Raw genomic sequence first — 13663 nt, 5'->3', positions numbered from 1 at the left:
CACTCATGCGAAAAATCGATGTAACATGTTAAGACGCGTGAACAGAAATAAAAAATACTAACTTTGATAAATATGCGATTAACCGATACGTGTCGCTACCAACGGATCATTGATTAAATATTTCACACTTTCTAATAAAAAAATCTATTTGGTATAAAAGATAAACGAACATCTTATTTTCATATTCTATATCGAATATGAAATTAAAATTAACTGGTAAACAGTCCCTTCGCGATTATTCTTGTTTGAACATTTTTTAATCGTAAAGATTCTGTTATTTGATAAGAAATGTGTACTTTTTACATACTTTTAATCATTTAATCATACTTTTAAGCATTTTGTGGCTTTACGTTTACAAGTAATATATTCTGTTGGTTTTAAACTTTACAGTTGGATACTGTGTACAAAACTGTGATAGTGACGTTAAATTTTATAGAATATTACGATGAAAATTTTCGCCTGTATGACTAAAATTGTTCATTTTAATAGAGATTAACAATCATAATGAACAAATAGTATTAATAATTAGAGCAACGTATTTCGTTCATATTTCTTATTCTTAATAATTAAAAACAAATTTCAATCTAAAATATTCAAGCAGATTTAATTTTATTGTTATTATTTAATGACCGTGAAATTTAGGCCAATAGAGTAAGTGAGAGTGTACGGCAAACTTCTGTTTGCACTTGTTTTTATAACATGTAATGTACCTTTTAACACTTTTTATGAAAGACAGTATTTTTTTATTTTCATTACTGATAAATAACAGCTTCTTAATTTCTAATAAATACTGTAAATAATTATTTTGGATGCATTCTTATTATCCGTTGCATATTGTATATTAATTGTAAAAAATTCTAAATGTTAAATTTATAAATATTGAATTTATCTTTAAATAACAGTAGAATAATTTTAATGCAAAAATTTCTTTTAACATTATTATTGGAGTAAACTTAAGATAATTTGTTTTTTGTTTGGTTTTGTAAAAAGCTATGTGCAATATATGTAATTTTTTTATTTACGGTTTGAATTGTAAAGTATGCTACTAGGGAAAATTTAGGGTAATATTACATGATACAAATAATTTATGTTAATAAAGAAAGTAGATACTAAATAATGATAATGGCTAATAATATATCGTGCATATATTACTATATGCAAGGCCGTTCTATTTTTTTTAAATAGTAATTAATCACCAACTAATAGTGAAATTTAAAATCACAATAGAAAGCAGCTGTGAGAATAACGCTGTAATACGCAAATTACACGTTACACATGTTCATCACGTGTATTTCAAATTTTATGTTTACTAATAATGTTTCGAACTTTAAAATTATAACATATACAATGAACAAATTAGTGTGAAGAACTATTATGAAGAAATTTATTTACTTTTATGTATATACTATGTGAATCATTTATAATCAAACATTTAATTGAGCTAAATATGAAGTATTCCTGGCATATACTCCAAAAGAGAATGATTATAAATTCTATATATAAATTAAATTTGTATTTAGATAATTATTTATTAAATGATGAATTGAATCTAATCATGTAGTGAATTGCTTTATTTATACATATGAAACTAGTCAAATTATTTAATTGAATTGAGTTGAAATGAAAAACTAGAAAAGTTTTTTGTATATTCTAAAATCATGAATGAATATTATATAGAAATGATTAAAAACTGTCATATATGTGATGATAATGAATCAATAATGAATTACAAAATTTTTTTAAATATTACTAGCCAATTTTAATACATAATATTCATGTAGAATATTATAACAAAATGCAATCTTTCAATAAATTACCATCATTTGGGGATGATACTTTATCTGCCTGTATTCAGGCTGAAGTAAAAAATATGGATATTAATAATGGTAGTAATATGGATGTGTACTTTCAAGATAGTACATTTCCTTCGAAGTTAACAACTAAGTCCAATGATATTGATAAAGTTAGTCGATCAAAACAAATATCACATACTTCAACTAATATTAAACCCAATTTAAATCGAAATAATTCAAAACATAAAGAATCTAGAATAAATAATATTTCAAAATCAAAACTTGCTACTAAAACTAGTATATCAAACAAATTAACAATTAAAAAAATTACTTCCATAAGAAAGAATTGTGACTTACTAAAAATTAACAAAGAAAATATTAATACTAGTGCCAATCATATAAAAACTGATACTTCTAATAAAAATACATTGTCGAAACAATGTAGTAAGTCTGAGTTGTCATCTTTACTTGCTAATAATAGCAGTGTTAAAAGTAATATTACAACAAATAATACAACCAATGTAAAACTGTGTAACAGTAGTATTGCTATAAGTAACACAGAAAAATCTTCAGAATCATGTTCTTCTATCTCTATTATACCAACTCAAGATCGGTACAAATTAGGTTCTTGGGGTTTACCACCAAACATTCTTCAGGTAATATAAAATGTTTTCTAATTTTAAGTACTTCGATTAAAAATTAATACTTATATATGTTACAGAAATATGTAGCACGTGGAATAACCAATATGTTTGCCTGGCAAGTAGAATGTTTATCAAAACATAAAGTTATTGAAGAAGTACGTAATTTAGTATATTCAGCTCCAACATCAGCTGGAAAAACTTTGGTAGCAGAGATTCTGATGATAAAAACAGTATTAGAAAGACGAAAGAAAGTGATTTTTATTTTGCCATTTGTCTCTGTTGTTAGAGAAAAAATGTACTATTTTCAAGTAAGATTTGTTTTACTCCAAAAAATATATAATTTAAAAATTTTAACATATTAATATGTCATCCTCACTGTTACAATTTTGTAGGATTTGTTATCTGATAGTGGTGTTCGAGTAGAAGGATTCACAGGTGGTGTTGTACCTCCTGGAGGATTTGCAGCAACTCATGTTGCAATAGCAACAATTGAAAAAGCAAATTCGTTAATAAATCGTCTAATGGAAGAAAATGAACTAGTCAATTTAGGAGCTGTAGTTATAGATGAATTACATCTTGTTGGTGATCCAAATCGCGGATACCTCCTTGAATTACTTTTAACGAAATTAAAATATATGACCTTTAGGTAATTGAAATGCATTTGTTTCCATTTTGGATTTGGAAAAGGTAGAAGATTATTGCAAATAGATACAGAAATTGACATTCTATTCTATTACAGGAATGAAAATATTAATATACAACTGATTGGTATGTCTGCTACGCTTCCAAACATATCTCTTTTAGCAAAGTGGTTAGATGCTGAACTGTATAAAACAGAATTCAGACCAATACCTTTAAATGAACAATGCAAGGTATTTTATAATATATAAAAACGTAATAAGTTTATAATTTAGAATTGGTAGTAAAAGCTTTTATATTTCTAGATAGGTAAAAATATTTATGATAGTAAATTACGTCTTATAAGAAGCTTAATCCCAATGCCAGAATTATCCATGGATTCAGATGATATTTTTCATTTATGTATTGAAACAATTTCGGATGGACATAGTGTACTAATTTTTTGTCCAACAAAAAATTGGTGTGAAAAACTAGCTGAACAAATAGCTGCCGCATTTTATAAATTAGGTTTGTTTAATCTCTTTAATTTTTAATTTCGAATTTAGTTTATAAGTATACAGTCAATATCTACTATAATTTAAAATTCATAATTATAAACATACATTTTTTTAGGTCAAGAAAATACGCAACTGGGTAAAACTTTAAGAGATCAACTAGATTCTGCATTAATTTCTGAAACATTAGAACAATTAAAACGTAGCCCCATAGGTTTAGATAATGTATTAAAAAATACAGTTTCATTTGGTGTAGCTTTTCATCATGCTGGTCTTACTATGGATGAACGCGATATTATAGAAGGCTCTTTCAGGTTTTTATTTTACACATATTTGTTATAAATATTTGAGAAAGAATTAAATAACTGTTAATTATGTTAGGTCTGGATCTTTAAGAGTTCTTATTGCAACATCAACCTTAAGTAGTGGAGTAAATTTACCTGCTAGAAGGGTAATTGTTAGATCTCCAATGTTTGGTGGTAGACTATTAGATAGTCTTACCTATAGACAAATGATAGGACGCGCTGGTAGAATGGGAAAAGATACAGCAGGTAAAATAAAATAATAGTATAAATTGTTTTAATTCTATGTGTACAAATGAAGTCAAACAAACTATTTTGTGATTTTCTAGGAGAAAGTATACTTATGTGTAAACCAAATGAACAAAAAGCAGCTGAAACATTATTATCAGCTTCTTTGAAACCGATTCACTCTTGTCTTGAAGATTCGGGACCTTTGATTCGAGCTCTTTTAGAGGCTATTGCTAGCGAGGTTGTATATACTCCTTCAGATCTTGAATTGTACACTAAGTGTACCCTAGTAAGTTTGAGTGAAGAACACGATTCAAATGATCCTGCGAATGAAGCAATTAAGTTTTTGATAGATAATGAATTTCTATTGTATGTATAGCAGTAAATATCATTCAGGAATTTTCACATTGGACAGTATTTTTACGTTTTCCGTAATGTAATATTATATAGATTACAAAAAACAGAAGAAGGTCACAGATGGGTAGCTACAGCTTTTGGGAAAGCATGTTTAGCAGCATCTATACCACCTAGAGATGGTTTGTTTCTACTTGAAGAACTTCAAAAAGCAAGACGATGCTTTGTCTTGGATACAGAATTACACGTCGTGTATCTAGTAACGCCGCTCAATTCTGGAAATCAAATTGGAGCTATTGATTGGATGACATTTCTAGAATTATGGAAGTTATTGTCAGAAAGTGAACGTAGAGTTGGGCAACTTGTTGGTGTAGAAGAACGATTTTTAACTTCAGCTATTAAAGGCATTGTGCGATCAGGAAAATCGGTAAATTATTTTGTAATACAATTAATAAGTAAATATATTTATTGAGTGTACGAATTAAATGGACCAAACTTCTATTTTCAGCTTAATATACATAGGAGATTTTATACTGCATTAGCTTTACACGATTTAGTACGTGAAGTTCCTCTTAACGCAGTTTGTAAGAAGTATGGTTGTTGTCGTGGAGTTCTTCAAACATTACAACAATCTGCTTCTACATTTGCTGGTAATGTACTTTATACTTTACATGAAAGTATGTCTAATAATATTACTATATTTAAAAATCATCTTTAGGAATGGTCACACAATTTTGTAAACAGTTAGGCTGGGACTGTATGGAATTACTAGTCTCACAATTTCAAACCAGATTACAATTCGGTGTCTGTAGAGAGTTATTAGATTTATTGCGCCTTCCAATGTTAAATGGATTACGCGCAAGAAGTCTTTACAAGCAAGGAATCACATCTGTAGCAGATTTAGCTATGGCTAACGAACTTGATGTTGAACGTGCGCTTTACAAAGCACTTCCTTTTGAAAGGTGTAACATAAAAATATTTTAATATTTTAATATGCAGGATGCACCAATAAAAATTACTACCTTGAATTTCTCAGGAACATAGTTCTTCTGAATAAAAATTATTTAATACAAAAAGGGTTATTATATGTTTATAATAGTTTTTTTGTAGGTCGAGTTGCTTAGAAAATATAATAGTAGTCACTCGTATGTTTTTTTTCACAATATATCATATTTTTATATTTATTTGCTGATAATAACTTTTAAAGTGAATATGAACAATTATAATACATAGTTAGTCTAGTTCATGAAAGTGTAATCACAAAATCACAAGTGATATTTCCTTGTTTTTGAACATTCTTCAACAAGCTTCATATCTCGCAAGCGATTTTTATTTAAAAAAAAAATCATAATGACCATATGATTTTATCGTTATGACCACAGATATTCAAGATAGAAATTTTTACAGTCACCCTTGTATATGTACAATTAGTAGTGACATAAAAAGGCATTAAAAGACATTGTGCTTATATTTTAGCGAAAAAGAATATGACGGTGAACACGAATCAGAAGCAGTAAAACGAAATAAAATGAGAACGGTGTTCGTTACTGGAAAAGATGGTCTAACAACTCACGAAGCTGCAATCATGTTAGTACATGAAGCCAGAGCATTAGTTCAGGTAGTTAATTACTGTATTGTTAATATTAGGTGTATTTAAATTATTTTTAAACTCAAAATTTTATATCTTAATTATAGAATGAACTAAGATTGCAAGATATGTCGTGGAAACAAAATGAACAATCTAGTGTTACAAACACATCTAATTCTGAAATAAGCTTACAAGTGCAGCGAAGCATACATCACAGTACGAAGCGTACAGCTGTACAAATAAAAGTTGAAACTACATCCAGTAATTTTGAAAATAAGATTAATTCAAATCAAAACGAAATTCTAAATGAACATGTAAAGAGTTCAGATTTAACAAGCCAAAGTATGAAAAAGAATATGAATTTCATTGATGAAAACCAAGGCAATTGTAAATCTTATGAAAATGAAAAATACAAAGTTAATACAAATGTTATAAAAAATTTTATAGATTCTAAATGTGATTTAGAAAACAATATGATAGAAGAAGGAAAGAACGACGATATTAAACTCACTGATCAATTATTACAAATAGATACTCTAGAATTATTGGATTCTCCAATAGAGAAACTTTCATTTGATTTCTTTGAAGATAGCAATCCTAAAATAATACATAAATCTCAGGAAATGCGAAATAGTGAATCATTAATAAATTGTAAAAGCAATAAAAAGAATCGCACTCAAAATTTTACAATTCAGCCTTCGTTAAACGATGTACAAAATGCTCCAAGTGTAAGTAATACATCTGTTAAGAAAATAAGAATTTCAAATGAAACAGATACTGTAATACCAACTTGCGTAAATACAATTACTCGTATATCCAGTTTCGAAAATGATATACAACCAACAGTTTCTAGAAGTCCTAGTCTATTCAATGATAGTTTGAAGCTTGATACACAAATTTGTAATGCTCTTGAACAAAATATTTTTGATTCTCTACATTTCTCCGAATTTGAAGATTCTAAATTATCTGAAGATAGAGTAGCAACAGAAAATAAAATAAACAGAAAATTGCAAGCCACACATAGTATTTGTAACGAAACGCAAACGAAGAAAGATATAACAGATAAAAATATAGATAGTACTTCTTTGAACTTTTCAACTTTACACGCAAAACATAATTCACTTTCCTGGAAAGATGATTCTTGGAATGAACCAAAAAAAATAACAGAGAAGTTAAATCAGATTCAAGATAAAAATAATGAAGATGTATTAGTTAAATGTAACATTAGGAACATAAAAAATACAAATGTACATCTTACAGAAACTGCTGAAGCAAGTAACTCTACGCCAAAAATGAGAAACAAATATGACACGAATCTCGAAAAGCCAATAAGTACTCCCGATAACTTAAAAAAAATTACACGAAAACGCGTATTCAAAGATATATCAGTTGTAAAATCACCCATGGCAAATGTCATTCTTTTTAGTAAAACTCGTGCAACCTCTTTAGATTCTAATAAATCAGATTCTGATGATATTGTTATTGCTTCCCAAAATGTGGATTCACCAGCTACAAGTATCAAAATACGAAATAAATTAAGTTATGAAAGAAAGCAAAGAATATGTACTCAAAAAATTCCAAAGCAAATGTCAGATGATGCAAAATATACAAATATTATTTCAAAACCAATACGAGATGAAGAATATAAAATTAAAGCAACATTAAAGAAAATATTTTTACAAAATGTTTTAACTAATAAAGATTGTAGTACAGATAGTGTAATCTCGAATTCAGATGAAGGTACACCTATAAAAACGGCAAATATTTTGCAGAAATCTAAAATTAGTTTAAAAAGAACTCAAACAAGTTCTAGGATGTGCTTACAAACTAATGAATTTGTAGGAAACATGGATGAAGAGGTTAATTGGAATACAATAAATATTATAAAAGTCGGAAGCGATAGGCCCACATTTAATTTATTCAAACGTGAAGTAATGCAGAAACGATACATTGCTCTAGCTTTAAATTGTGAATTGTATAATAATGAAACAAATAATATAGGCACTAAAATTATTGGTTCTATCAATACCGAAAGAAAAAAAAGGACTAAAAGAATTGAAAATTATGTACATGCAGATAAAAAATTATGTGGTGTTGCTATTTCCTGGGAAAACAATATTGCATACTATATTTCCTTCTCAAATGAACAAGGTATTAAAAATTACACTTATATCAACTTAATATTTTGATAGGTTTTAAAGCGGTATATTTTCAGATTTAAAAATCCCAGCTAAGGAACAAATGAAGCTATTAAAAGACTTGCTTTCTAATACACTTTTATATGTACAATGTTTTGCAACTAAAGAAATCTTTAAAAGCTTGTATGAATGTTGTGGTATTATTGCAAATTGTAAATTTTTGGACCCCAAAACAGCAAGCTGGTTATATGATGGGAACACATATGAAAAAACTTTTAATGAAATGGTAAGTAATATATATGTATTTGTAGCATTATATATCATTTTAAAAGACGTTTAAATCATAAATAGGTGAAGGAACATTTTCCACAAGGTTGCTTTATAACTAAAAGAATAGGTGCATGTTATGATATAGGACCTGGTTTGAATATCAAAAGTACAGTTCCAGGAGAATTTAGAGCATCTACAGAAACAGTACTTACATGGCACATTACAGACTCACTTTTAAATAAGCTAGAGCAATTAAGTCCAACATTACTGTACACGTTTAAAGGTAATAGATATTATTAGTGTATGTTTTACTGTTAATGTGTTACAGTCTTTTGTCTATCTTAAGGAAATTTTAAAAATATTTTTAGAGATTGAAATGAAAACAGTGACCTTATTAGCTTGTATGGAATTAACTGGCTTAGGTGTATCTTTAAAATCATTACAAGATTTGTCTTCTGCTATCCGCGCAGAAATGACATCGTTAGAAGAACGGGCTTATGCATTAAGTGCTAAAAGATTTAAGTTTTCTTCATCTAAAGAGGTTGCAGAGGTTTGTAAATATACTATCAAAATAAACTATTAGTTATATAATTATTTGAATGTAATTTTAAAATTTTGATCCTACAGATTTTAGGTCTATATAAAAAGAAGAAAATCAGTATTAATAAAGCAATATTGGGGAATAGTGATCATCCCATATCTAATCTTGTTATGTCCTGGCGTAAATTAAATGCAACTCAGTCTAAAGTATGTACAATATTAACAGTGAAACTTAAAAAATTAAGATTTTTGTTTAATAAAATACATACATAATATAATTAAGTAATCTAGAATGATGTAGGTGAAAATTTCACAAAACTAAATTTTTAGATTGTCTATCCAATATTGAATATGGCTCAACATAGTTCTCGTATTCGCGGTAATTGTGTAACATGTACATTAACTGGTAGAATTTCAATGCATGAACCAAATTTACAAAATGTACCAAGGGATTTTAGTTCCGAAGATAATAGTTTTACTATAAGTGTCCGAATGGCATTTATACCAGCCATAGGTAACGTTATACTGTCCGCAGACTATTGTCAGCTTGAATTAAGAATATTAGCTCATTTTTCAAAAGATGCTACACTGTGTGACATTATGCGGAAACCAGGTGATATTTTTAAAAGCATTGCCGCAAGTTGGAATCATGTATCTGAAGATCAGGTACATAAAATATTCAAAAAACAATTTATTGCTAAAAATAAATATAAATCATTTTAATACTATTTCTACAAAAGGTTGATGATAAAATGCGTCAATATACAAAACAATTATGTTACGGAATGATTTATGGTATGGGACTGAAAACACTAGCTGAAAGCTTGTCAGTGGACGAAGTTAAAGCCAAAGAATTTTTGGAATCTTTTATGAATGCATATCCAAGTATATCAAAGTGGTTGAATAATGTACTACAAGACGCACGTACAAATGGATATGTAACAACTATTTTGGACAGACGTAGAATGTTTCCTGGATTGACAAGTACAATCCCAGCAGAAAAATGTAGACTTTTATTACTATATTTTAATTTTTATAATAAACCTTTTGAGCATTTATAAATGAGTTATTATGACTTTTTATTGGATAGCGCAAGCCGAACGTCAAGCAGTAAATACTACAATTCAAGGGTCTGCAGCTGATATTGCCAAAAAAGCAATGGTAAATATAGAAGAAAGAATACGATTCGAATTTCCAACTTCAGCAGCCATTATGTCTACTGTTAATTCCACTCGTAAATTAAGAAGCAATAGCAGAGAAGCACAACAAAGGGGTGGTTATTTAATATTACAACTTCATGATGAACTTTTGTATGAGGTAGTATTCAACAAAATTTGACATTCTAAAATTATAAAAATTTTATTAAATTTCTAATTTAAATAATTTTTCGTTTTCCAAAAAATAATATTTGTCCTACATTTTTCCTTTTTAGGTAAATATAAAAGACTTAAGACAAATTGCAACAATAGTAAAAGAATCAATGGAGCAAGTATGTCAACTTGCTGTACCATTAACTGTAAAACTTAAGGTAGGACCAGCATGGGGGGATCTTTCTGAATATAATTTATAATGTTAACCTATTCAGTTTTACTATAAGCATGACGCTGATAAACATATTTTTTATTTATATACACTTTTAAATATTAATCTTCAATTAATCAAGTTTCAACTTTTTACTAAGTAAAATAATATGTATCATAATATTTAATCCATAATGTTGTGCTATTGCATGCATTTACAATGATATAAATTGTATATATTTATATTATTTTTGATTGTACTTTCCATATTAGCATGTGAAATAATGAATTATATATTTAAATCATGTCAATAATTTATATGGTTATATGCCGAAAAATGAAATAAAAATTGTTATTGTAAAAATCTTATGTATAAGCTTTACATGTAAGCAAACATAATAAATAATGTGATTTTTATTAAGTATTTAGAATCGTTCAATGAATTCTAATTATTATTGTTTTTATAAAAATGCACAAGTGATTGTATTGTATATTACCATTAAATTGTACAATATATAAAAGTCTTTGCTGTTCAATATTTTCTATTAATACACATAATAATTCTATCAGTATTATATTCTGTGTAATAAAAAGATATTTCTTAAATTGTATCACAGGGAGGTGCAAGTGATTGATGCAATTTTGTTACTGCTGTTTGTACTATTTGCTGAAAAGTTTCATCTTCTTTACTTGTTACTTCTAAATTCAATAAATCTATGTGTGCTTTCTTTCCATCAACTGTTACATATAATTTTTCTCCTTTAAAGATTTTAGGAACAGAATCTTCACCAAACATTTCTTGAAGCATCTCTATCAAGCATTCTTTAAAATGCATCCGGTCCATTTTTGTGGGTGCAGGTAACACTTTGGGTGTTTGTTCCATCATTTCAGCTTGTAATATTGCAGTCAAAACAGAATCTGCATACATATCATTCACAGGTGTTGCAATCCACTCCATAGTAACAATTTTTCCATCAATTGTGACATCAATATTTTTAAAGATACGCAATTTCTTATCATCTACAACCTCCAAATTTCCAGCTATTTGAGTTAAAAGATGTTTTAATACTGGTAATGATGCTGAGAAGTATACACTCTGTCTTTGAATGACTTGACTCATACTCATATCTGTATATTTTGATAAGTCACATGGTGCAAGCATATGATAATTGAAATTTCGTTTAACCAAAACTCCAGATAATGTTTGTCCAGGTTTTGGTGTATCCATTGCTAATGTACCCATTACTTTAGCTGTTTTTTCTCCTCTAAAGTATAGTTCTACAGCAACTGTATTTCTAGGATTATGTATTTCCATTGTTGTATTGGGATCATCTTCATATTCTCTTTGCAAAGCAGCTTTTAATCTTCCCATTTCATTTTGTTCTCCATGCACAAGTACAACATGTGGTGGTTTTAAAATACGTATAAATTCTGAAGTCTGTTGATAGTCTGTATGTGCTGAAAATGATATGTAGTCAACAGACATTTTCAGAGGCAACTTTTGTCCAGACATAGTTGTAATTTCTTCAGGTTCAGATAAAATAGTCTTTGCCAATGTTCCTTCTACACAATAACCAGCAATTATAACTCCATTTTTTGCATCTGTACACCAAGATTCAAATAATTCTCTTGATAAACCACTTTGCATCATTCCAGGAGAAGCCATTACTACACATGGCCCAATATCTTCAAAGTGATCAATTCCTTTTAAATTGGAAATATGTTTAAATACAAAAGGATTGTTAATAGCTATTTGCCTTCTAATTTTATCATTCATTGCATTTACATAGGTTTGATACACAGCCATACACTTCTTTGCTAAAGAAGAAGCATAATATATGGGAATTTCATGAAGTTCAGGATGTTGACTCCAATATTCATCTAAAATGAGGAGAAGTTCTTGTGCTCTACCTAATGCAAACACAGGTATTAAGCATCTCCCACCTCGATTAACAATTTCATGAACTAGATTTGTAAATCTTCCTTCACGGTCTTCCCTTTTTTCATGTATATGTGTACCATAGGTAGATTCAGTAATTAAAACATCTGGATGAATATTTGGAATTTCAGCAGCCATTAAATGTCTATCTTCTTGCCGACTAAAATCTCCTGTATATAAAATTTTAACACCGGCTATTTCTATCATAAACATAGCAGCACCTAATACATGACCAGCATTGTATGCCCAAAATTTTATTCCAAACACATCTTTTTCTTCATGAAAGTTAATAGTTTCTATTTTATCCATACTAGTTTCTAGATCAGATTCAGTGTACAACATTTGTTCTGTTGCAATGTTGCTTACTTTAATATAATCAGACAAGAGCCAACGATAAATAGCTTTAGTAGCATGAGTCATAAAACATCGTCCTTTGAAACTAGTTTTTTGTAGAAACCATGGTAAAGCTCCACAGTGGTCCAAATGAAAATGGGAAATCAATAGTAAATCAATTTCATCTGCTTCTACTAAGTCCACAAAAGGTAATGCATCCATACCAGACAATCCAGGATGAATACCACAATCTAACATAATCTTTTTTCCTTTGAATTCTAACATAATACATGATCTACCTACTTCTTGACCAGCACCAAGTGGCCTAATCGATAATAAGTCACTTTCTTCAGCTGGCACTTGTGTTTCTGGTTTTCTTTTTGCAGACATTTTTATAAACTTGTAATTGTCATATAACAATACAAAAATAAATCAAAATTATGTTCTCACAGTCCCATGTTATTTATTCATAAATTATACTTTCACGTGTAATTTTGCATAATTATATTATATAGAGCGATATGCATAATTTCTTGTGTTTATAAATATTGCATGAACATATCTTATCACTGCACCATAAAGAATAAATGAATCTTCAATAACTATACGCTACATAATATGCACTATAGTGGAGGTTAGAAAATTGTTCTCCACATACTATAATACAAATGTATGAAAAATATTTATAACACAGTTAAATAATATATATTAATTTTCGCCTTTGTCATTTTTGTTTTATGAACAAAAAACCGCTTTAATATTTAATTAAATAACAATTTATCACGACTTTTTGAACGTAACCTATGTTATTGTACATGGACAGAGAAATGCTACACACAGCTTTGAGCTCTACACTATGCATGTGGAAGCGTGAGTACAAG

The 13663-nt window shown here is 28.5% G+C and overlaps 2 protein-coding genes across 2 annotated transcripts; one reads left to right on the top strand and one right to left on the bottom strand.

Annotated features, from left to right (window-relative positions):
* The first annotated feature begins 1795 nt into the window (after positions 1–1795).
* LOC108574498 (DNA polymerase theta) lies at positions 1796–10560 on the top strand. The gene is made up of 21 exons (XM_017937103.1): positions 1796–2449; positions 2515–2745; positions 2830–3083; positions 3177–3309; positions 3382–3583; positions 3689–3884; positions 3952–4121; positions 4202–4469; positions 4551–4881; positions 4963–5104; positions 5173–5416; positions 5931–6072; positions 6150–8193; positions 8258–8466; positions 8532–8733; positions 8819–9000; positions 9078–9197; positions 9321–9656; positions 9731–9995; positions 10081–10307; positions 10423–10560. Exons 1-21 carry the CDS (start codon positions 1796–1798, stop codon positions 10558–10560), a joined length of 6690 nt encoding a protein of 2229 aa, XP_017792592.1.
* A 483-nt stretch (positions 10561–11043) lies between these two features.
* Positions 11044–13172, bottom strand: LOC108574516 (cleavage and polyadenylation specificity factor 73). The gene has a single exon (XM_017937125.1). The coding sequence runs from the start codon at positions 13170–13172 to the stop codon at positions 11112–11114; it is 2061 nt and encodes a 686-aa protein (XP_017792614.1). The 3' UTR covers positions 11044–11111.
* Positions 13173–13663: the final 491 nt, after the last annotated feature.

This window comes from Habropoda laboriosa, unplaced genomic scaffold (genome assembly GCF_001263275.1).
Source record: "Habropoda laboriosa isolate 0110345459 unplaced genomic scaffold, ASM126327v1 scaffold193, whole genome shotgun sequence".
Lineage (NCBI taxonomy): Eukaryota > Metazoa > Arthropoda > Insecta > Hymenoptera > Apidae > Habropoda > Habropoda laboriosa.
The sequence above is the reverse complement of the archived record's forward strand: the minus strand, read 5'-3'. Positions and strand labels throughout refer to the sequence as shown.